Source organism: Wyeomyia smithii, chromosome 1, assembly GCF_029784165.1.
Source record: "Wyeomyia smithii strain HCP4-BCI-WySm-NY-G18 chromosome 1, ASM2978416v1, whole genome shotgun sequence".
Taxonomy (NCBI): domain Eukaryota; kingdom Metazoa; phylum Arthropoda; class Insecta; order Diptera; family Culicidae; genus Wyeomyia; species Wyeomyia smithii.
In genome coordinates this window covers 58,779,346-58,802,860 of record NC_073694.1, presented here as the reverse complement: position 1 = coordinate 58,802,860, position 23,515 = coordinate 58,779,346, and the positions used below count along the sequence as shown (strand labels likewise).

At 43.5% G+C, this 23,515-nt stretch overlaps 2 protein-coding genes across 12 annotated transcripts in view; both read left to right on the top strand.

The window, feature by feature from the left end:
- The window catches only part of LOC129718837 (nascent polypeptide-associated complex subunit alpha, muscle-specific form), a 398,349-nt gene extending 384,989 nt beyond the window's left edge, over positions 1-13,360 (top strand). For 2 of the 10 annotated variants that reach the window (XM_055669946.1, XM_055669945.1), the window contains 8 exons: positions 371-670; positions 3,843-5,527; positions 5,599-6,200; positions 6,267-6,646; positions 6,958-6,990; positions 7,224-7,518; positions 7,586-7,712; positions 7,793-13,360. In XM_055669946.1, coding sequence (XP_055525921.1) covers positions 371-670; positions 3,843-5,527; positions 5,599-6,200; positions 6,267-6,646; positions 6,958-6,990; positions 7,224-7,518; positions 7,586-7,712; positions 7,793-8,897 — 4,527 coding nt within the window. In that variant the 3' untranslated portion in view covers positions 8,898-13,360. The remainder of the gene's footprint in view (positions 1-370; positions 671-3,842; positions 5,528-5,598; positions 6,201-6,266; positions 6,647-6,957; positions 6,991-7,223; positions 7,519-7,585; positions 7,713-7,792) is intronic. The other 8 variants (XM_055669954.1, XM_055669948.1, XM_055669950.1 and 5 more) reach the window with 8 other exon arrangements.
- Positions 13,361-20,231: 6,871 nt separating this feature from the next.
- On the top strand, positions 20,232-22,295 carry LOC129726171 (cell cycle checkpoint protein RAD17). 2 transcript variants are annotated; one of them, XM_055682888.1, is made up of 4 exons: positions 20,232-20,419; positions 20,472-21,603; positions 21,665-21,983; positions 22,055-22,295. In XM_055682888.1, the coding sequence occupies exons 1-4, from the start codon at positions 20,411-20,413 to the stop codon at positions 22,182-22,184; spliced, it is 1,590 nt and encodes a 529-aa protein (XP_055538863.1). In that variant the 5' UTR covers positions 20,232-20,410; the 3' UTR covers positions 22,185-22,295. The 2 variants fall into 2 exon arrangements, with proteins under 2 accessions (XP_055538863.1, XP_055538854.1); XM_055682879.1 differs by having other exon boundaries at positions 20,233-20,419; positions 22,052-22,295.
- Positions 22,296-23,515: the final 1,220 nt, after the last annotated feature.

The following is a 23,515-nucleotide window of genomic DNA, read 5'->3' as shown; positions in this document are numbered from 1 at the left end:
TTATTATAATGAATGGATTATTTCCCATTTGAGCTGAATTGAGTTACCACTCCTCCATCCGCAGCGGCAGCTCACGCAAGGGCGGACCGGTGGAGGAGGCACAAATTAATTCAAAATTAATAAATATTGATTACACGATCTATTGAGCACTTGCTCAATAATGCCAATCGGATTAAATACCCTCACTTGCCTTGAGCGGGCACCCCCCGGTGCCAACTCGACACCAGCGCTATCTGTTTGCAAATTGATTCAATCAATTATTTATGGCGCTATCAATCCCGCCCTGTAAAGCGTATGTAAATCCACTATCGCTCGCGCGAACCGTTGTTATCAATTATTAATCTGGTTTGTTTTGCGGTTCTTTTTTCAGGGTTCTGATGGAGGGTCAGTTGTGTTCGCATCCACGCCCCAGACGCAACCGGCGCAGGTGGTGCCACCGGCAGTGGGAGCGGCGGCTCCCAGCCCAGCGGTACCTCGTAAGTCGGACTTCCCACCGACCGGGCTACCGCTCAGCAATGGTCCGCTGGCCGGACTGGCCGGCAGTGCAAGCCCGGTTCCGGTTCCACCCGGAGCTACCAGTACAGGCCCTGCTCCACCGGCACCATCCCCAGCGCCCGCAGCGCTTCCACCTCCCAGCCTGCCACCGCCTTACCCCACGACACCGATGCAGGTAAGCTAACAGGATAAATTCGTTCAATTCCTTTGGCCATTGAAATGCCCCAATCACTGCAAGATAAAACCGGCATAAAAATTTTAACGATCCGTTTTGTGCGAACAGCTGCTATACATATAGATATACTACAGCCAGCAACGCCTAATTTGCGATGCTTAATTGCCACTTCAGTCGTTTACACTGCCATTCACAGTGACAGGTATACACAACTGGCCGACTGCGAGCGAAGCTGCCGGGTAACGTGATGCGATCCGCGCACCACGGAGGCGCGATGATTGCCTCGTTAATGTCTTTCCGAAATAATCGTAAATTCGCTATCTTAATTTGCTCACTGTCGTTCAGATTTTGGATGGTTCAAATGTCGCCACACTGCGTGCCTTGTTGAATTTCAACCGCCAAAACTGTCAGCAAGGGTTCACAGTTCAAGTGCTGTGTCACACTTTCATTTCTTCGTCCGTTCGGTTGAGCATCGAGACGCATCGGAATTTGACATTTGACTGAGTACCTGACTTGAAAACACATGCTCAGTTGTCAACTCGTATCGTACCCAGCTTTTTGGCTGGGGAAGGCCAAAGGCCAGCCATAAAATTAAATTAAACCACTCTTCGAGTTGTTCTTTTTTATCGAAAAAGTTGCGTTTCGAAGAGGCTGTTAAGCAGCTTAACTTTATGGAAATGCTATTTCATTATAAACATGGGTGTTTCCGTTTTAAGTGGCGAAAAATGCACGTAACCTTAGAGGTAACTGGCAAACAATCGTGAATTCCACTTCTACCTTACATGTTTAAATACCACGAGGGTTTCTACGGAAGTAGAAAATAGAAATTCTAACAACTTCCTTGTTAGCCTTACTCGTTTCTATTTAAAATCAGGACCAATTCGAAATAAATTCCAACTAGCTGATTTCCTGAGGATTTTTACCTTTTAGAAATGGTCGTAATTCTACGTTTTCTATTCGTAGCGGAATTTACTTTGCAACTAAAATGCTGTAGCAGCTTAAAACCTTGGAAGTCCCCAAAGTACTGTAAAACTGTCAAACAACTGAATGAAAAACTTGCAAACTTTACGTTTCCTAATTGATATTAGTTAGAAGTAATCTATAGAAAGGCTTCATCGAATTTTAGAAAAATCTTGTAGAATAGCAATCAGCAATCAATTTTGTGTGTTGTTAATAATAACTTTTCTTTTTCCGACTCTAAGCAAAGTCATGCTATTTTTAATTTTAATTTAAGGAGTAAATGTAGTAATGAAGATAGAAAATTAAACTAACTGAAAATATGATTGTAGAAACTACGAAAAATATAGTTCAGCAGGTGGGACTCGAACCCACAACTTCCAATAACCGGTCAGATGTGTTCCCGTTACACTGAACTGAACTATATTTTTCGTAGTTTCTACAATCATATTTTCAGTTAGTTTAATTTTCTATCTTCATTACTACATTTACTCCTTAAATTAAAGTTAATAATAACAAATCGACCGAACTTCATTGCATTATTCCGTAATTTAACGATGTAGAACATTATCATAACAGAACAGCACTACAAAATGGCTGAATAATAGGAAATCTCTGGAGCTCCAGCTCCAGTGCCGTGCGGCTTGAATCCGGAATCGAAATCGAAATGCCACCGCTGCGGGGCTCACAGTGACCGGATCTGCTACTGAACCTCAAGCGCATTTTTGATTAATTTTCCATTTAGCTATGCAATTGTGACAATAATTTATCGGATAATCGGGTGGTGTACAAATGGCAACCAGCAGCAACAACCGCTGTCAATTGAAACAGAGCAATTGCGGTGGTTCCGTTCCGTCTCACTCCCAGTGGGAGTCTCTGTCCCATCTAAATGCTACTCGATACGTCCGCAGTTTGTCCCACAACCACACAAACACACAGTCCAGCAGACCGTCAGTACCGGCCGTGGGTAGCGAAGCAACATGATCTAACGGTGACAACACAAATCAATTCCTCTTTTGCTCTGGTGGTGTGGCGACCAGGGCTGAGGCCGGCCAGAGTGAATGCCCGAGCTGCGGACGGCAGCGCAATATCAACAATTCGATAATGGTTGTCTAATGAAATAATCATAACAGCGACAATTAGCCGTGTCCACACAACGGAACTGCCTGTGTCAGTTGCTGCAGAGGAACGATCCGAAGCGGAAATGCGTTACGCGACAACAATTCAATTTCGGTTCAACCAAATAAACAAGTATTTGCATAATTTCATTGATTTCCTGTCCGAATGCCACCGCCATTGCTGCTATCGGCATGCTGGAGCGGGAATGGGTTTTCGGGTAAACATCGGTTTTGCATTTACGGTGATTTTTTTTTTGTGCTAGTGGCGAGATTATTTTCCGAATTTTCGGATCGGTTGAGGGTGGAAATGAAGGAAGGAGAACACAGGTGATAGCCTGTTTGAAATTCTATGCAGGCGTTTATGCATAATGGACTCCCGTTTGGGTATTGATCAAACAGGCAGGAAATAATTAAAATGGTTGGAAATTCAGCTCCACAGGGCCAACCAGACCTTACAGAAAAATGATGATAACGCGTGGGATGCCTTCACCATTTCAGCATCCAGCGACCGGTGGATTATAATTCGATTTGCAAAATTACTCATAGGTTTTGCCACTCCTGTGTGTGACTGTGAACGAATTTGCTGAAAAGCGCGAAACGGACTTTGTGGTGATTAAATTGAGTTATTTATTTGGATCTTTTTTTTTCCTTTTGCTAACAAGCATTGAAATATTTGCTTCACCAGGACCGATTTTATACCAGAGTACATCAACTGGAACAAATTGGGAAAGCTTGCTAGTATCATAGATTTCTGGTCACAACTCACGAGTGGTGCACTGACACCCAATGCCCGCAAGCGTGCAGCGCGGCAATAGTCACGTATCGTTCGTTAGACCGAGTTACACGCCGTCTGATTTATGTCTGAATAAATCGGTTAAACCAGCGCGCTTAAACGACGCCGCTGCCCCTGAGCGACAAGTTTCGCTTCAACCGCACCTTACTAATGGGCAGCACTTAGCAACTTAATGGCCACTAATTCAACGAGCTGCAATAAGCAGCTCAATTAGCATAAACAAGCCCATCGACAATATGTGTGTTAGTTTTATTTTCTAACTCGGCTTTTTCTCACCTCTATCTTTTCTCTCGTTAAAAAACAGGTATCGAATGGCCCGATAGGAGGAACCCATCTGACCCCGATAGGCGGAGGGCATCCTGCTGCGGTAGCGTCACCTCAGTCGCAGCAAGCCGTGGCGTCACCTCAGCAACCGCAGCCGCCTGCTTCTCCACAGATAGCGGGTCTAAGTGGTAAACCGCTGCTACCGACGGCTTCGGCAAAGATTCCAGCGGCGAGTGGAGGTAGCGGCCCGTTGGGTGTTACATCTGCTACGGCGACAGCGACAGCAGCACTATCAACCATTGGTGGCAAGCAAGGTTCGCCACAATCCCCCCTGCAGCAGCAGCAGCAACAAGCCATTGGATCGGTGCAGTCTCCCGCAATGCAGCAGCCACCGACTCCTCAATCTCAGCCACCACCGTCGCCTCAACAGCTGCCTCAGCAGCACAACAGCAACAGTAACAGTAGCAGTAGTGGCAACACTGGTGGTAGCGGGAAGCCTTCATCGGTTCCGAGTTTTATCGGAGCTGGTTCCTCATTTGCACCTTCAACGACTGCTTCGGCTCCCTTACCGAATGGTCTACCACTAGTAACAGGACCAACCAATCTGTCGAATAGCTTGGGACCAACCAGTGGTGGTCAGCCGCTGCATAGCAATAGTAGCAGTAACAGTGCAGCTCCTTCATCACTGCCGTTGAATATACCGCACACACCCCCTGCAGCTACTCCCGCCAGTGGTCAAAGTCCTGCTATCCATCCGTCGGTGGAAAGCTCCCTGGCAGCACTGCGAACTCACAGTCCCGTAGTGGCAACAAGTGTTGCTCTCTCGGCAGCCGTTACCCCAACTGGTCTGTTGAATGGATCTCATATGACCCATCCGGGAATGCCACCATCGGCTTCAATGATGATGCAGAACGGTATTGGTAGTATACCTCCTCACTATCGTACGGCATACCCCGGTTATCCGCCTCTGTACGCTCACTACGGCACTTACGGTAATCCATATCTATCACCATCGGTGGCCCCACCGAATCTTTCTCCTCGAATGCACCCCGTGGGTCCACCAGGACTTGGCGGGTTGCCTCCATCAATGATGGGTCTAGGTTTAATGGATTCCCGGTTACAACCACCGATGTCCGCAGCCAATGGAAGTCCATCACAAATACGGAGCGATCGGGACGCATCGCCGATGGGTCAACCTCCAACGAAAACCATGCGGCCTGTCACTCCCAATACTAACAGCAACGGTAGCAATAGTAACTCATCTTCGGCTCCTCCTTCAGCGGCGCCGGGAGGTCCTCCTTCCGGCGCCAGTAGTGGGTCGCACATACCATCTCCACACGGAATGAGCACGGCCGTTCCACCTGGTGCCACACCTCCTACGCACCCCAGCGGTGGTGCATCGTCGCATCTTCTGCCTCCTCATCATCCTGCAGCCGCATCACAGCAGCCACCACCGCTCTCTCATCAGCAACCACCTCCGCATTTAGTAGGACCTTCCTCGCATCATCCGCTGGTGGGATCACTTCTACCAGTGCTACCACCTGGAAGTCATCATTTACCGCCAGCATCCCATCACCCGCCCACCAGCAGCAGCAACAACAACAGTAGTAGTAGTAGTAATAGCAATAATACCCATCCACCACATCCGGCGGCTTCCAGCGGCAGTATGACACGAACGCACTCCCCGCGTGGGCATAGTCCCAATAGAGAAAGAGATAGTTATAGGTGAGTAGATGGCCTACCATATTCACAGCTAACAGTTACTAATCTTATTTTTTTTCTGTTAATTTTCACAGTAGTAACGTAAGTAGTTTATCCCGTTCTACACCCGGTTCGGCGCTACCGTATGGCAGTGGGGGCAGCAGTACAAGCAGTGCCAGCACTGGTGGCCCACCCCCGGGTCCATCTCCAACGCTTCCTTACAGTTCGGCTGGTCCACCTGCACTCTCCTCTCCGGCAGCGATGTCATCCGTCTCGTCAGCCTCGTCGTCGATGCCTACGTCTGCCGTTTCTTCTAGTCTTACCTATCCTAAACCTTCGCTAGCCACAACCACCAGTTCCAGCAGTAGTCTACAACCAGCAGGTCCTGGTGGATGGCATCCATCGCTGACAGCTTCGGCCGGAATCCCGCCATCACATTCGCCAGCTGCCTCGGCGACCGGCAACTCCAGTGTAAATAATAACAGTTCTTCCTCTCAATCGCGACCAACTCCTCCTTCACCTTCTGCCTCGTCTGCTGGACCAACACCTTCAACGCTCTCTGCCGTACCGCCGACATCATTCCCGGTGCCACTGTTCACGGCACCGCTGCCACCTCCGGTCGTCTCGACGGCATCAACCCCCTCGCAACAATCGGCACCGTTGCCGTTCTCGGCCGAGTCACTCTTTTCAACGAAAGGTACGAGTGAAATCTGTGAATTCAAATAAAAGTTACACTACTCCTAACACACATTTTTTTCCATAGTTTCCGACCAGGCAGATATGTTACGACGTGAATTGGACAATCGGTTTCTGGATCGAAGTGGGCTAAGCTCGGTTCCACAATCACCGTATCTGCGGCAGGAACTGCATCACCACCAGCACCAACACACGCACCTGCACCAGCATCAACACCAGCATCAGCATCAACCAATACTACCGACAGCGGCGGCTGCTACTCCAGCCCTCTTTCCACCACCGCTCTTCAAAGACGTACCGAAAATAGGTGCCGTCGACTCACCCTTCTACCGCACCGGACTGGGTATGCCTGCCTATCCTGGCTACGGGCCTGGGATCCTGCATCCAGGCCTGAGTGGACCAACGCAATTCGTTCCACCAAGCCATTTGCAATCGTTCGTGCCGAAGGTTAGTATCTGCTCCGGCTGCAGCTAAGCGTAGTTGTTTATCTGTTTCTTCAGCAAAAACTGTTCTAACTTCTACCTAGAATAGTCGTAGACGGTTATTTTTAGTTATCAACGTAATTACTATTTATCACCCTTCATTACGCATCATCACGCCAACCATTAGACTATGCGGCCACAATCATAAAGCTTTGTGTTTTCTTGTTTCTTTCCTGTTGTTTTTTTTTTTGGTTTATAACCACTTCATCATTACCACCACTACAAATCCCACCATCATCGTCGACGTTCGACACCGCCACAAACAAAATCAAACAGCAGCAGGCACCTCCGGTTGATCCCAACAAGAAGGTAGGTTTCGTTTCATATCCTCATTTGTGCTTATCCTTTGCATACTGATTTCATCTAGCATCTCGATCGTTAGTTTTTGCCTCCTTGTTTGCATGTTATCTTTCCGTTTTACTACCCACTATCACGAAGAGTTGCTAATCAAGGTGAAAATTGAACCTCGATCCACCCTCCTGAAACCAGCTTCAGAAATCACACTTATCATATTTTCCGTAACCTTTTTCTCCCACTTGCAGAAGACTGGCAAATGGAATGCTATGCATGTGCGGATAGCATGGGAAATTTATCACCACCAGACTAAGCAGAACCCGGATAAAGCCGCCTCCATGAAGACAGCATCGGATATGCTGCGACCGCCGTCACATATGTACCCACCATCGGCAGCGGCTGCGGCGGCGGCTGCCGGTCTCGTGAGACCACATGATCTTCCTACGCCAGCCTATCCACCAACCGGAATGCCAGGACGGCCTGGACCATATGAATCGGCACCTCTGCCGCCTAGTTTTATCAGTTCGGCTGCTAGTCATTTAGGTAAGTTGTTTGATAGAAGTACGCACCCGGAAGAATCCTTGAATAATCTTGATATATTATCTTACAGGTGTATCTCCCTTTGGCCGATATGCTTCACCATACGGTGCTTCGCCCTTCGGTGGATTATCACCGTTTTCTCGTGACCTTCCACTCGGATCTCAGATGCCCGGTTCGTTACACGATCCGTGGAGAAGGTATGTTTCTTCCCGGGCGCAGTCCCGTTTGGGCCTTTGTTAGTTTGACCATACCGTGTGTCCCCGTTACTAAATTTCAGAATCCTTTCCAGTGCAATACCACGAAGTGTGGGTACGTACCCGTCGGCACCGCCTCCTGGAGCGGCCGGAGGATGGCCCCCGGCCATCAAGCAAGATCCCAGCATAGCGGCGGAGACAGCGCGCCGCGAAGCTGAGGAACGAGAGCGGCAGCGGGAACGTGAAGAACGGGAACGAGAACGCCAGAGGCGGGAACGAGAGGAACGGGAGAAACAGCGCGAACGAGAACGAGAGGAAAAGCTACGCAAGGAACAGCAAGAACGAGAGCGTGAACGGGAAAGAGAACGGGAGCGAGAGCGAAAAGAAAAAGAACGACGAGAAATGGAGCGGCGAGAAATGGAACGTGAGCGGATATTGCAGCAGCAGCATCAGCGAGAGTCGAAGGCAGCGGCTGCGGCTGCAAGCGCAAATTCTATGGTTCGGGATCGATCTCCACTTAGAAACGGCACGGAGCTGGACATTCGGATCAAAGAAGAGCCACGAAAGGACGACGAAATGCTTATGCGGAGTCAAGCGGCTGCTGCGGCGGCCGCAGCTTCCGATCCTCGCTATCACCCCTCGATGATACCTCACCCGTACATGGCCAGCCGTCATGCACATATGATTCCTGGCACCCAGTTTTCACGATCGATGCTGCCACCATCCATGGGCATTCCTTCGCATTTTCCACCCCCTACACCTTGGGGACCTCCGGACCCCTTCCGAGATTATCGGTTGGAGTCCCTACACCAGCTTCGCTATAACCCTCTAATGGATGTGTACCGAGCGGAAGAGGCTAAAGCTTCTCTGCTTTATGCAGCTCAATCGGCAGCACATTATCGAAGTAAAGAGCCCAGTCCGGTGCCACCACCACCCTCCCATCATCGAATGCCACCAGGAGCGCCTGGTGGACCTCCTGGAGGACCACAAGGTGGCGGAGGTCCTCCTGGTAGCCTGAAACCACCCTCCTCGCACCACGGACCGCCCACAAATGGTCCCGGCCCTGGAGGATCTCAAGGACCTCAAGGAGGACCGCCACCAGGCTCCGTGCAAGGAATGCCCGGTGGAGGACCGATGCCGGTGTCGGTCGATATGCACAAAAAGGAAGATTCCTGCCAGTCACGATGATAGTCCGCAGCGTCCGCATCATTAATCGTTATCGATGACGATTGAGGGAGCAGGCAGACAACTGGAAACACAAAAACACTCACATTAACATAAGCATACATCCAAACCTAAGCAAACACAAGCAGCAAATCGAATCAAAATCGTACTATCTCGATGTTAAACAGTTTGCGTGCGTGCAACGCATACACAATAGATGCATGTGATTGGGAGGTAGAGAAATGGTCGGTGACGTAGACGAATGTTTAAAGTAGAACAACAACTGGTGATATTTTTATCTTGTAATTAGCGTTACAACAATTCGACACACACAAAAAGGGGAAAAAAGTGTAAAAACAGCGGTAGTCGGGAGCACACATACAGAAGCAGAAGCAGAGAGGGAAATTATTAGTGAGATATTTAATATATATTCAAAGGAAAAACAAACAAAAAAATGGGAACGTAAAAATAAGCCCCAGTTTTCCCACGTTCCGGGAGCAACGGACTGTGTGGCAAACAAAAATTGTGCATTTTTTCCAATTTAGTGGAAAGCTAGAAACCGGAAGCAGCTGTTCTCAATCATTAACTGCTAGAAGAGCGGAACCGTGCAAAACACGAAAGGGTCAGGAAAGCGCTTGACCGGCGAGTAATGGTTTAGTTTAACAGCTACCAAAAACAACACAAAACGAAGGCGTAGCAGGAGGCAGGCTGAAAACCGACAATTAAGAACAGCAAAAAAGAAAGGAAACCACAAACGCATGTACTATATACCTATACATATATACAGTGTAAATGTTAAGTAGTGATATTTGTATAAACAAAATAATTTATATTAGAAGAGCAACAGAAAATTACCGATGTGTTTACGTAGGTCCAATACATGTAGGGGCACACTTTTGCCCGCTGTGTTGTATATACCTAGTAATAGTTGCAAAACGATGCATGCACACACACATACAAACAAACCAACACAACAACTCGCTACACAACTATTCGGGGGGAAAGATCGAGCAGCAAAACAGTGCACAACAACAATAACAACTGCTACAACGGAACTCTATGAGGGATAAAATCTGTTTCAGTGGTGAAGTTAGTCAAACGCATGTTTTGTTTAATTGGTTTAGGCATTTTTCCAGCAACTATTTGTTGTACGCTTTATTTTTTGCTGGCAATTTGTGTTCAATGTTTTAGCCTGAGTTTATGATTACTTTTGACTGCAGGTTTTCTTGTTTATATCTGGTTACCTTTAATGTCTCTGTGCTCAAATTCTGCGGTACGGTACTCCGAAGAATGCCATAATGGAGTAACAATTGTGTAATCATTGTGTTGAAAAATGTTTTTCAAATTAGATGGCTCTTGTTAATTTACTCCAAAACGATAAGTTTTGTGTGGTTGGCAACTCACATGTATTTTTATCATGAATATTAGATGATAGTATTATTCTGTGCTTTAGTAATGACACATACTCGCCAAAAAAGAAATAGAATTGCATCTAAATTATTGTTACGATCTGCGATCCTAAATTCGGTCACATCTCAGAACTGGTTCCACACGTGGTAGACGCTGTGAAAATTATTGGACTTACTTAAAAACTCAGCTGTCATTCTGATGAAAAGACATGCTTTTGTGGAAGGGTTTTTTTGCGCTGATTAATCTGAAGGAAATAGATTTGAGTCTAACAAACGTCTTTAATGAACGGATGTCGACAGTTGTTTCATAATTTACCGAAACATCAGTATTTAAAGGAACTTACAGATTGAAAAAGTAAAATAAATTATTGAACACTTGGATTGAAAGTAAGTGTGTAGGTGTTTATCACTACTCAAAGCTGAAAATCTTGTCACGCTGAGATAATTTCTATATTATAAAATATATTTCAAAACAACGATATTTCTTGAAAGCAAGTTTTATTCTCTAAAGTGGATCAGGTAGCACCATGGACGATACTCAAATCGGAATAACACATGTTAGCAATCAAATTTGCCATAAGCCTGTTCAAAATTATAAAGCTGGAAGTAACATAGATTCCACTTCTATGTTGTGCTGTGAATTTCTTCGGAGTACTTAAAATTTTCACTATTGGATACCTCGAGAAGCAGACTGAACACTGAAGTAAGTTTGTGAGTATGATAAACATTAAAAGACTTTTTTTGCAACACAAAAACACATTTATTTGTTTGATTTTTTCACTAACAATGCAATGATACGTTCTTAAAAACGACCACTAGATAGAGTAGTCAATGTTTCATTATATTCCCAAAAAATAGTTCTCAGAGATATCTGTATGTGTGAGTTAGTAGTGATTCCCTTACACATAAGCCATTGTGCAGCACCAGAACCTTGTCAATAACCAGCGTTGCTTTCAAACGTGTAGAACTGATTCTAGCCTGTCTGTGCGTGTGCTGCTTAATTAGAACACACGCACGCGTTCGACTACACCCTTAAGCCGACTAAAGGGTGCTTTTAAATCAACACAATTCACAAACATTGACTCATTTATTGTTAAATCATACTTTTTGGTTCTTCTTGCCTCCAAAATTATCAGTATTGTTTGTTTCTGTTGCGCATGTGAAACATGGAAGAATCTCATAAACCAGCAAGGACGGTTTCTGCTTTTTTTAAATCATAAAAGTATATTCCCCAATCAGTCCTTTTTAGTATTGGACGCAAAACCTGTACGTGAACGTTGCAAACTCATCCCAACAACAAATGGATACAAGAATACGCACTAGGTCACCTTCACATACAAAAAGAGCGACCATCAAAATAACATCAACAAGAGAATAGTGAAACTACTCGCTATTACCCGGCAGATTGACGAAAAAATCACAGAAACAATGTGCAACTCTCGCCTAGGAACTGTTTATATGTAAAATTTTAGCGTGTAGGGCTCTTTTACAAAGCGACGCGATTAAGAGAAAGAGAATGTCGATGTGTAGAAATTTTCTTCGCAGGCAAACACATTCTCTTCTCGTCCAACAACAACAAGAAACCCCCTTAACAAAAACCATTTGAAGAAGGGTCGAAACAAAAGAAATGGTGAATGAAAATTAGGAAGCGCAAGCTAAAGAAATAAAAAAAGCAAGTAGAAAAGTATAATTTTTTTCTAATAGGTCTAAACTAAAGGCTAAGCTCGAATGTTTAAGCGTGTGCGCGAGAGATTGAATGCGCTGACTCCAGTGAAGTCAGCGTAATCGTGTAAAAAACAGTGTACGCCAGGTGTAAGAGCGAACTAACGACGGAAACGGTGATTAATAATCATTAAACAAAAACACACACACATACATATAAATATATAAATAGAGATATGAGAGCTACGAGCAGTCAGACTAAGAATCGATGTGAGAGATAATTATTATTATTATTAATATTATAATTATTATTATTAGTATTGTAATTAAATTGAAACAAGAAGGAAATATAAACCGCGAATATTTAACGAAAAAAAAAGAAAATGCAAAACACAAAGAATTCGGATTATAGCGACTAGAAGAAATTTAACACAAATCAACAAACAAACAAACGCTGAGCACTCAAAACAAACAACAACGACGCTCAAACAAGCAATTCCGCCCCCTCCGGATGAGAGCGCGCAGTGGAATGAATTGGCAAGCGTCTTAAAACAAAAAGCATACAGAAACATATGAAACATGAACTCAACGTGGCAAAACGAGGCCCAGCTTCGGGCACGGCGAGAGGGAAAGCAGCAGCAAGAAAAAAATAGCGAAAAGCGGACTTTCCACGGTAAAACACTGAGTGTACAACAAAAGCGCATCATCGTCGTCTCTGCCCTCGGCAGCGGTCGGTTAGGTTTTGTAGCTTAATTTAACTACTTTCCCAACATTTTTTTATTTATTTGATAGTAATTTTTAAATAAAACAATATTGTGAAACGGGAAACGCCAATCAATCAATAATTCGTTTTTCGTCGCCTGTCAATATTTTTATTATTTTCTACGAATAAATGCAAAATATTTAAAGATTATTTTTGCTGAGTTTTTATTTCGATCCCTGCCCACCCGCAAATCCCACTTAACCCATTGTCAAGGACCGTTTGGTTATTCGTTATCTGTTGATTTGTATTTTACAATTGTTATAGTAAGCAAGCAGCCCCGCGGTTTTGGAATCGATCCGAAAGAGTCATGGCAGAACCCAGGGCCGTTGTGTGTGATTCATTCCAGCGAATAAACAGACAAGAAAAACATTGATACAAAAATGGAAACGACGAGCTGATGCGGGTGAACAATAGCGAGAGGGAAATGGAAGTTAAACACCCAAAAAAAAGTTTACTAAAGAAGTGCAAGCGAGCGAAAGAAAGAAAAAACAAAAACAAACCCTAAAGCATAGCGAGAGTGTCGAGAAATTGATTGAAACAAGAAAAATAAAACACTTTGTAATTGTAAGTAACAAGAAAAAAGCGGAAATCATTAAGATTAAAAAGTAAAATAGTAAGAAAAAATAAATATTTAAAAAATATTGAAATCGTAACGCTTGTTTTCATTGCTGATCTTCTCTTTCCGTTTAGATTAGGGAACCTGTATATTAGAGAAATGACAAGACACTCACCGTTAAGGCAACTGTCAACATCAAAACGGATAACGGCAATGCAAAATTATACAGCTCGCCCGTTTTGATGTTGACAGTTGCCTTAACGGTGAGTGTCTCGGCGTCTCTCTGGTGTAGTCAGCCTATACACCAGAGAGACGCTGAGACACTCCCCGTTAAGGCAACTGTCAACATCAAAACGGGCGAGCTGTATAATTTTGCATTGCCGTTATCCGTTTTGATGTTGACAGTTGCCTTAACGGTGAGTGTCTTGTCATTTCTCTAATATACAGGTTCCCTACTCTGGTGTATAGGCCGTATAGGCTCAATGAGGTATACAAAGGTGAGGAAGAAGAAGACATTTGTCTGTGGGGCTTATTACTTTTTTTTTGGCAACGCTGTTTAGTTTGTTTACATCGCCGTGATTTAGCTCCGTTATTTTGATTATTTTACCATATCACCGGTTGTTATTTTTCGGCTTTTGTCGTGCTAAAGTGTAGTATCTGAGTGCCTGCAATCTGAAGATAGTGAAATTTACTGTGTTTTACTAGTCTACAGTGATTTTTTGCGTTGTAAAATAAGTTGCACCAGCATAATTGTCCGACTCTCGTTACAACTCTCGAAAGGGTCTAAGCTTTGATTTTGAAAGGCGTGCTGCAGAATCCTACTCTACTTCTTAGAGCGACTCTATCGGTTGTTCTTGTTTGGTTCTTTATTCGCAAATTGTTTTAGTATGTCTACCGCTTGTGATCATTGTGCTAAACCGGTAAAAGGTGATGAAGAATCCATCTCATGCATGGCTTTTTGCGACAGAATGATTCATTTAAAATGCACTAGCACGGAATTGAACAAGGCATTTTTGAACATCGTCCATGCAACCCCAAATTTGTTCTGGATGTGCAATGAGTGCGCTAAACTGATGAAATGTGGGCAATTCAAATCTGCAATATCTTCGTTTGGTAGTGCGATTAATTCTATAACAGAGCGTCAGGTAATCGCACAAGCTGAACTCAAAAACGAATTAGCCAAGCAGGGTCAGCAGATTGTTCAATTGTCGAAACGAATCGCATCTCTCCCTGCAAACATCGGACCCGGTGACTACAGTCGTCCACCACCTCAGAAACGGCGTCGTGACGAAGGTTCACCTATCATTAAACCACTCATTGGAGGTACCAGAGCGGTAAGTGATGGCAATGTTTCGACCGAGATCCTGACCGTTCCGGAGCCAGCTGAGCAGTTTTGGTTATATCTCTCACGTATTCACCCCAGTGTCAAACCGGAATCAATCGAAAAATTGGTTAAAGACAGTTTGAAATGTCATGGTCCTGTAAAAGTAGTATCACTGGTGAAAAAAGGGGCTGATATGAGCAAAATGAGCTTTATCTCATACAAAATTGGGATGGATCCAACCTTCAAAGAAATCGCGCTTCGCTCCGATACCTGGCCGAAAGGAATTTTGTTTCGTGAATTTGAGGACGATTCAAAAAATGCTTGGATACCTCGCTTGAATACACCTTCCATCACGGTGCTGCCCGTTCCGGGGTCTCACCTGCCTTCAACACCCTTATCCGAAATTTGTTAATCCAGGATTCGCCAGAACGCATTGCCTGTCGCACCATGGGAGACCCCAACCCGCTCGATCCAGTCCCGCAGTTTATACTTCGACGAAATTATGCTTCCCGCCATCAGAGTCGTTCTGGCGCTGCGCTCGAGTTTGAGGAAGGGGCCTCCCAACTTTTATCCTCAGGCAAGTATACGATTCTTAGCAACTCTTCCATACCTGGTCAGCTTCCGTGTTCCAGTTTGCCACCTGTCGACTTTTCACCCGACATTGCACTACCTACTAGCGGAACACTGGGATGCACTAGCTCACGTACTATGGAAGTCTCCGACCCCCCCCCCCCCCCCCGCCGTAGTCGAGCCTTTCCCGCCTGCGTTCATCAGTCATCCCGGTCCCACGGGCGGTAGCGGGGAACGAGACTTCCAAAACGCTACTCACGGCAAGTACAACTTCGTAACTTCAGTTCCCTCCGCTGATCCGTACTGCTCTTTCAGTCTTCGGCAACTTGACGTCCCGCCGCCAGTGTTCGCAGAACGTAGCCTTGCGGCTGATAACCATTCCTCTGGACTTCGGATTTACTACCAAAATGTTCGTGGACTTCGTACCAAAATTGACGACTTTTTCTTGACGGCTACTGAATGTGACCACGACATTATTGTATTAACCGAGACCTGGCTCGACGATCGTATTGACTCCGCACAACTTTTTGGCAGTTTATTCACTGTCTATCGCTGCGACCGTAATCGTCATAACAGCTGCAAGTCGCGTGGTGGTGGTGTACTGATAGCTGTATCTAAACGCCTTAATAGCTGTGTTGACCCGGCTCCAATAAGTGACACCATTGAACAACTCTGGATTAGAATCTCAATGCCAACTCGCAGCATTAGTTTGGGAGTAGTCTATCTTCCTCCCGATCGTAGATCCGATATGACCGCTGTCGAAAACCATATCAACTCTATCAGCTCCGTTACCTCTCGCTTAGACCAAAATGATCTATCGTTTCTATTTGGAGACTACAATCAGCCGGGCGTAATTTGGAAACGTGGGAGCGATGGCATTCCTTCAATTGATCTGATTCATTCACGGATATCTGTTGCCTGTTCCGCTTTGCTAGACGGGTTTAGTTTGAACAACCTGACCCAAGTGAACCACGCTACTAACGACTACGATCGTTTACTAGATCTGGTGCTAGTGAATGACGCCACTTCATGTGAACTCACTGACGCGAGTGAGTCCTTACTGCCGCTTGATACGAATCACCCTGCATTAGATATAACGATAGATGTAACTGCACCCGTACAATTTGAGGACATTGGTGACGTTCCATGTCTTGATTTTTGTAGAGCTGATTTTGAGTCGTTAAGTATACTTCGGCATCTCAAGAAACAGCGTTCCACGCGACATTATTGTAAAGCGCGTTGTCCAATTTCGAAGCATCGATTCAATGAAATCAGCAAGTTATACAGAAAATATAACCGCTTCCTTTACAAACGGTACACCTCCAGGATGCAGGGTAACCTCAGACGGAATCCACGATTATTTTGGTCGTTCGTGAATTCTAAGCGTAAAGAAGATGGTTCACCAGTAGATATGTTTCTTGGTGATTGTCACGGCAGCACATTGCTTGAAAAATGTACTCTATTTGCCCGTAGCTTTCAGCACAATTTTCGTGAGCATACTGCTTCCGACGCCCAGCTTGATACTGCTTTAAGTTACCTTCCTAGAGATGTTATTGATTTCAATCTGCTTGAAATAACAAGCCGTCACATTACTACTGCCATTGATAAACTGAAATCATCCTTCGCTGTTGGCCCTGATGGAATTCCGTCATGCGTTCTGAAACGATGTGCCTCTGTCCTTATTCATCCGCTATGCCTGCTGTTCAATTTATCTCTTCGACAACGCGTGTTTCCCTCCAGTTGGAAATCCTCCATTATGTTTCCCGTGTATATGAAAGGTGATAGACGTGACGTGAAAAACTACAGAGGCATCACATCTCTCTGCGCATGCTCTAAGGTAATGAAAATAATCGTAAACGACGCCCTATTCGACAGCTGCAAACATTACATCACGTCGGACCAAAATGGTTTTTACCCGAAACGCTCTATTACGACTAATTTAGCCGAATTCTCTTCAACTTGCTTGAGAAACGGTGCTCAAATAGATGCAGTATACACCGATCTGAAAGCGGCGTTCGATCGAGTAGACCACAGGATACTTCTGGCTAAACTTGGAAAACTTGGAGTTTCATCTATTCTCGTGCAATGGCTTGGTTCCTACTTGATGAATCGAACACTCTGTGTGAAGATTGGAAGTGAGTTTTCTGCACAGTTCACGAATGTCTCTGGAGTCCCGCAGGGTAGCAACCTAGGACCGCTACTCTTCATGATATTCATCAATGACATTTCTTTGTTACTTCCAGAAGGTTGCGGTAAATTGTACGCCGATGATGTAAAACTCTTTAAAGTCGTGAGAAATTATGCGGACTGCGTTGAGCTCCAGCAAGTGGTGAATATATTCAGCCTATGGTGCTCTAGAAACCTTCTGTCTGTAAGCGTTCAGAAATGTAGTGTCATCTCCTTCTATCGGACAAGGAAGCCAATCTTATTTGATTATACTATGACCGGTCAGCCTCTATCTAGAGTGACACAAATTCGAGACCTAGGAGTTATTTTGGATACTGCGCTATCTTTCAAACTGCACTACAACGAGATCATCGCTAAAGCTAATCGACAACTCGGATTCATGTTTAAGATAGCCAACGAGTTTCGTGATCCGTTTTGTCTCAGATCGCTGTATTTCTCTCTAGTGCGGTCTATCTTAGAATTCTGCTCCGTTGTATGGTGTCCATTCCACAACTCCTGGATTGCCAGAATTGAATCCGTACAACGTAAATTTGTACGATATGCGCTGAGATTCCTCCCTTGGCGCAATTCCTCAAATCTGCCAGCCTACACTGATCGCTGTCGGCTTTTAGGAATGCAAACTCTTGAGCAGAGACGATTCGAGGCGCAAGCTGTATTCATTGGTAAAGTTCTTTCAAATGAAATCGACGCCCCGGAAATCCTCGACCACCTGGATATATATGCCCCTGAACGATCGCTCAGACCAAGATCCCTGTTGAACCTGCCTCAACGCAACGCACAATATGGTCAATTCGACCCAATACGCTTTATGTCGGCCAGCTTTAACACAGTAGCAGATGCGTTCGATTTCAATATAACTGGCACAGCTTTTAAAAATAGAATTCGCGTTAGGTAACCTTTTGTGATAGTTTATTGACATTAGTATTAAGTTTTTCATTAAGACACACACTCTGTCAGATGGATTTTAATAAATTATAACAATTATAACAATTACGGATGTCACCTCACGGTGAGAACGAATTGAAAAAATCTCACGACGCGGTAAAAGACGCGTGCAAATCAAATGGGAATCACTTTCACCGTGCCTATAACGGTTGTCACTTCACCGTGAAGTGACTCCCGTAATAAGCCCCTGTATTAGTAACGAAAAAAAGGTAAACAGAAGCACATGTTGGGGTTGTGACGTAGATCTCCAAAAACACGAAAATACCATTTAGAATTGTGTTCCGCATTGTTTAACGACGCAGGTAGGCGTTTTCAGCCGTAAACTGTCATAACTCGTGAAAATTTCTTGAAAAAACGTACCGAACATTGATTTTTGGACATTGTTTTTTAACTTCTACGTCATCACTGTTAACAAAAAAGGAGCCCTTTAAACCCGAGACTCAAACCATCTCCGTACCTTTCTATATTTCATTGGTATAGGCTGACTAGTTTAGATCGTTTTAATTTATAGCGTTCTTTTTATGGCAACAACAGACACGTAACTATGGCATACACCCTTTCTGAAAGGGCCTTTCATGCTTTATACTATAGAAAGTGAGCATAACGCTATAGTCGTAACGCTAGTTACGGTATTGTTTGCTTTGCCTAGGTTTCAACATGTATGGACGTGAGTTCTATCGAAATAAAATAAACTAAAAAGTTTAGTCAGTGTTTAGTTAGTGCAACTCCAGTTTATCTGTCGGTTGTGGACGACCAACCTGCGAAAGGTTTTGGAAGTTGTCCGCCTTAGTTGCTGCAGTTTCCAGTTCAACATTTGGCGTAAGTATGTTTTATTGTCCAAAGTCAAATATTCTAAGTCCATACAAGGGTTTTTGTACTACAGTATTTCCATCACGAATTAATACTGTAATCCTGGGACAAATAATTTACAGTTTTAAGATTTCTTTAAATCTAAATGTTCACATTCCGTTATTCATTAAAATTTGAGGCCGACTATTTATTCGTTCTCCGGTGTCTGGCTACGAGGGTAATATTGAAGGAAAACAACAAACCTTGAAATACCTCGAAATCAAATGAAACATCAAACCTTGAAATTTACATTTTGATCAATGTTGATAAACTTTCCCGTGATTGGTCGTATTGGAACTCTCAGGTTGAAACCATAAAGAATTGAAAAAATCGGATAAAAAGGCTTTATTTGCTTTCTGTCGTCCGGTAAAAATGGTCGTAAGGTTTGAAAGAAATATGATGAAGAGAGGCTAGTTTTGAAGAACCTTTCTCAAGCACGAACTTTTGTTTGGTTTGACTTAATTCACCCCTTTGTATTTATTATACTAAGAAATGTGAAAACAGTTGGTTGTTACAGTAAACCTTAAAGCTTTAGTCTCACAATAAAAAATGCTTTATTGCTTGAAACTTATTGTGATTAGTAGTATGACTAATAAGAGAGAACTTTTGAAGATTTATAGAAAGTTGAAAAAGTATTGATTTAGCTTCGACGGTTGAAAACTTGTTCGTGTATATAATTTTACCGTAATAAGCGGTGTGCCTGGATCGTTTAGCAGGACAAATTAAAATGCGCGGAAATGAGATCGGTACCGGTATAAATGGGTTCGGAAACATCTTTAGACGGCAAACCTATTCTAACCTTTCACGAGCGATTTGACATTTTCTGTAGCGCTGGTAATCTTCAATCGCAGTAACAGAGTAAAACATATAAAACTACTACAACATAGCATAGCAACTTAAACAAACAGTTTTGTTAATTTTGATTCGCGCAAAAAGTTGTTAAAATTACTTTGATCTCATATCCGCCTAGAGCCTCATGTATAATATTCCAAGCATTCGATTGTGTACCCTGTAGTAAAATCACTAGTTGCAATTTTTACCGCCGCAAAAAGAAGCGCTGTGGGCAGTGAAAATGTTACTTGAATGTGACGCAGAATCCACCTCTCGCGATTTCAGTGATTTGAAAGCTGAAAACATACAGTTTAATAAAACATACAGAGATTCTTTTGTTAGTTCAATAATGGAGTTAATTTAATGTAGTTATAATCAAACCATTTGAGCCTTTTTTGTTACCGGTTGCTGCGGCGTTCAGACGTGTCCAAAACAATCACAATGTCGAAGGTAACATATCCAGCTCTGAAACAATATAAACTAACTTCCGTTTACTTTTTAGGGATCAAAACGGTGGTTCCGTTCAGCCTTCGACGATATCGACAGTGCTGTCCCGCCGAAGGAGGGTCGAATTAAGCTCGACGAAACATCTGTGACTAAGAAAAAGAAAATATCCAATTCTATAAACAAAACTTTACCAATCTCCAATAGCGGGATGCATTCCAATAGCGTAAATACCAACTATGGCATCTCCAAAGCGATAGATTGGTCTGTTGATTTGGCTCCGAAAACGGTTTCTGATTTGGCCATTCATCAAAAGAAGATAGAGGAGTTACAACAGTGGTTTCAAACGTACGCACGGCTAAAGGAGACTGATCCGGTTGCCATTCTGCTAGTATCAGGTCCACCAGGTTGTGGCAAAAGCACAGCCGTGAAGACGATAGCCGCCGGTCTAGGTTACCAGGTAGCAGAGTGGACCACACCTGTCGATGTGGAACTATATTTTCGGGATGATTTTGATTTTGAAGGTGCTCCTGGTGAACAGCTCACTTGTCGAGAAAATCAGAGACAACAGTTTGATAAGTTTCTTTACAAAACATCTCGCTACTGTTCTATATTTGAAACAGAAATCGAGCGCAAGCTGTTGTTGGTGAAAGATTTACCAAATATATTTCTGCGGGATCCTGAAGCATTTCGCAGTTCCTTGGAGGCCTTCCAGGATGCAGGAGCCTCACCATTGGTTTTTATAGCAACCGATACATCTAGTAAAAAACTGGATATTGTATATAACCTCTTTCCGCCTGCAGTAATGCATGAATTTAAAATTCATCACATTACATTGAACAGTGTGTCGACTACGTTAATGCGAAAAGCCGTTAAACGGATCACTTCTCTAATGAGTCGGCCCGATATGGAGCAACACTATCGAGCTCCTGCGCAGGAAATGGTTGATAGCATCATTCTATCGTCGCAGGGTGATTTGCGTAACGTGACTTTGAACGTACATTTTGCATCACTTAAGAATGCACCTCGATTGTCAACAGAAGTTGTCAATGTTGGAGAAGTGTTGAATAGCTCGGGTGCAACCATCTCCAAAGGCAGAAGTAAGAAAAAAGAGCTTAAATTAAAATCAGTAGGATGTAATGAAAGTTTAACTCTGATGCATGCGCTGGGACGAGTTTTTAACCCAAAATGTACGTATGTTAGTCTTTGATTTTTCATATCATATGAATATTAATTGAAATTATCGTCTAGTTGAGCAAACGAGCGGAGGAACAGCCGCGGAAAAGTTCCACCATTCGCCAGAGGACCTAGCCGAATGTTTCATTTCTCAGCCGGGATCGATGATTTCATTGCTACATTCTAATTACGTCGTTCGATTTACCGATATCGAAAACATCACCGGAGCGGCGGACGCGCTTAGTCTAGCGGATAAGATTATGAGTGAGTACCGTGAAGATTCAATGGCCAACCATGGGTTAAACATCGTCATACGAGGCATGATGGTGTCCAATCGAAAAACCGCTGGCGGTTGGCAACAGATTAAAAAGAAGAAGACCTTCAACAAACCTAGGTGAGTTCCAGATTTAGCCTCACGCGCTTAATTAGTTGACGAGTTGTTTTGTTATTTTCTGGTGTTAGCAGTCACGATGAGGTGCTGAGAAGGCATGGCCTCGAAACATCTTCGATTTCGGCAGGCCAGTTTGTTACCGAGTATAAACATTATCTGAACATAATTGAGGGGACAACAGAATGGACAATAAATTGTACATAATACACAACGTGTAATCATTTTCAGTCGTTCTTATTGTGATTCAGATCTTACTGATTGAATGCTCCGTACAGTATCAAAACTGCAAATACAGTAAAATAATTAGTTCAAAAACGTGAGTTTCAGTTGCTGAAATCGAGATCCATTTATGTTAAAAACGGCTCGCCAAATCACTGCCGCTCTTCGCATATCAGTCCCATATCGATTTTTGATGAGTTTGACTTTTCTGTGAGAATCATCTCAAGCTTTCAAAAAAAAAATCATTAAAAAGTAAACTTTGTTCGTGAAATGTGGAAAATCAAAACCCGTTTGTGTTGTCCCATGTCGAAAATATTGGCATAACAATCACGTTCATTTTATTCATCGTGAGGGGTTAACTGATGTCCTTTTTTGAACCATACTATGCAATGATGATGCTTATTATTTTGAATTAAACTCTTTCATTTTACACAGTAAATTTAATAATTTACTTGCATGTCGCGCTATTTGCATATTGCATACTTATTTACTCGTTTTATCGCATATGCAGAGCCGAATTTACGATTGTGTGGGCCCGGGGCCCAGTTTACAGTGGGGGCCCCGGAATAAAACAAACCCGTTTTTTATCGTACGAGTTAAAAACATTCATTTGTCATTGAAAAGTTACCAAAAATTTGCTAGAATTTTTTCTTACGAGTTTTTTTTGCAGAGAACTTATTGATTGAATAATCAACAATGCTAAGTTTGACAGCCTTTCACTCTTCATAGTCGTACGCAACCTATTTTCAATCAGTTTCATCTTCGATAAAGACCTTTCTCCAGTTGCGTTCGAGATCATTAGGCTCAAATAAATAAATGTATGCAACTGCTCGAAATCCGGAATTTTTTTCTTGATATCGGAAAAATAAAAACCTACCGCAATTTGGAAAAAATGCGATCCGCAAGCAAAAATTTGCACACAATTTGAGAAAGACTGCGCAAATATAAGGCTACGCTGGCAATAATCTACAGAAACTAGGAAAAAAAAATACACTGTTTGTGTCATTCCAAGAGAATCGAAGGTGAACTCTTATGGATGTAGTTGTGATATTGGCGCTCGCGAAAAAATAACACTGAAGGAAAGTTTCAGATTAAATGGTCTGTTCAAATTTTCTTACTGTAAATTGAACTTTTGATTGAATCACATTTTTGATAGAGAAAAGAACTTTTTCTCGTTTTGTGGGGGCCCCAAAAATGAGGGGGCCCGGGCCCCCTGGGCCCCCCCCTTAAATCCGGCTCTGCACATATGTTTGAAACTTTGCCCTTCTCTCTTTAAAATGTGTACGTAATTCTTAAACAACGTTTATAATATCCAG

Coding starts and splice junctions, on each gene's coding strand:
- LOC129726171 (XM_055682879.1), top strand. Junction 21,604..21,664: donor ACGAGTTTTTAACCCAAAAT/GTACGTATGTTA, acceptor ATTATCGTCTAG/TTGAGCAAACGAGCGGAGGA. Junction 21,984..22,051: donor AAGACCTTCAACAAACCTAG/GTGAGTTCCAGA, acceptor TTCTGGTGTTAG/CAGTCACGATGAGGTGCTGA.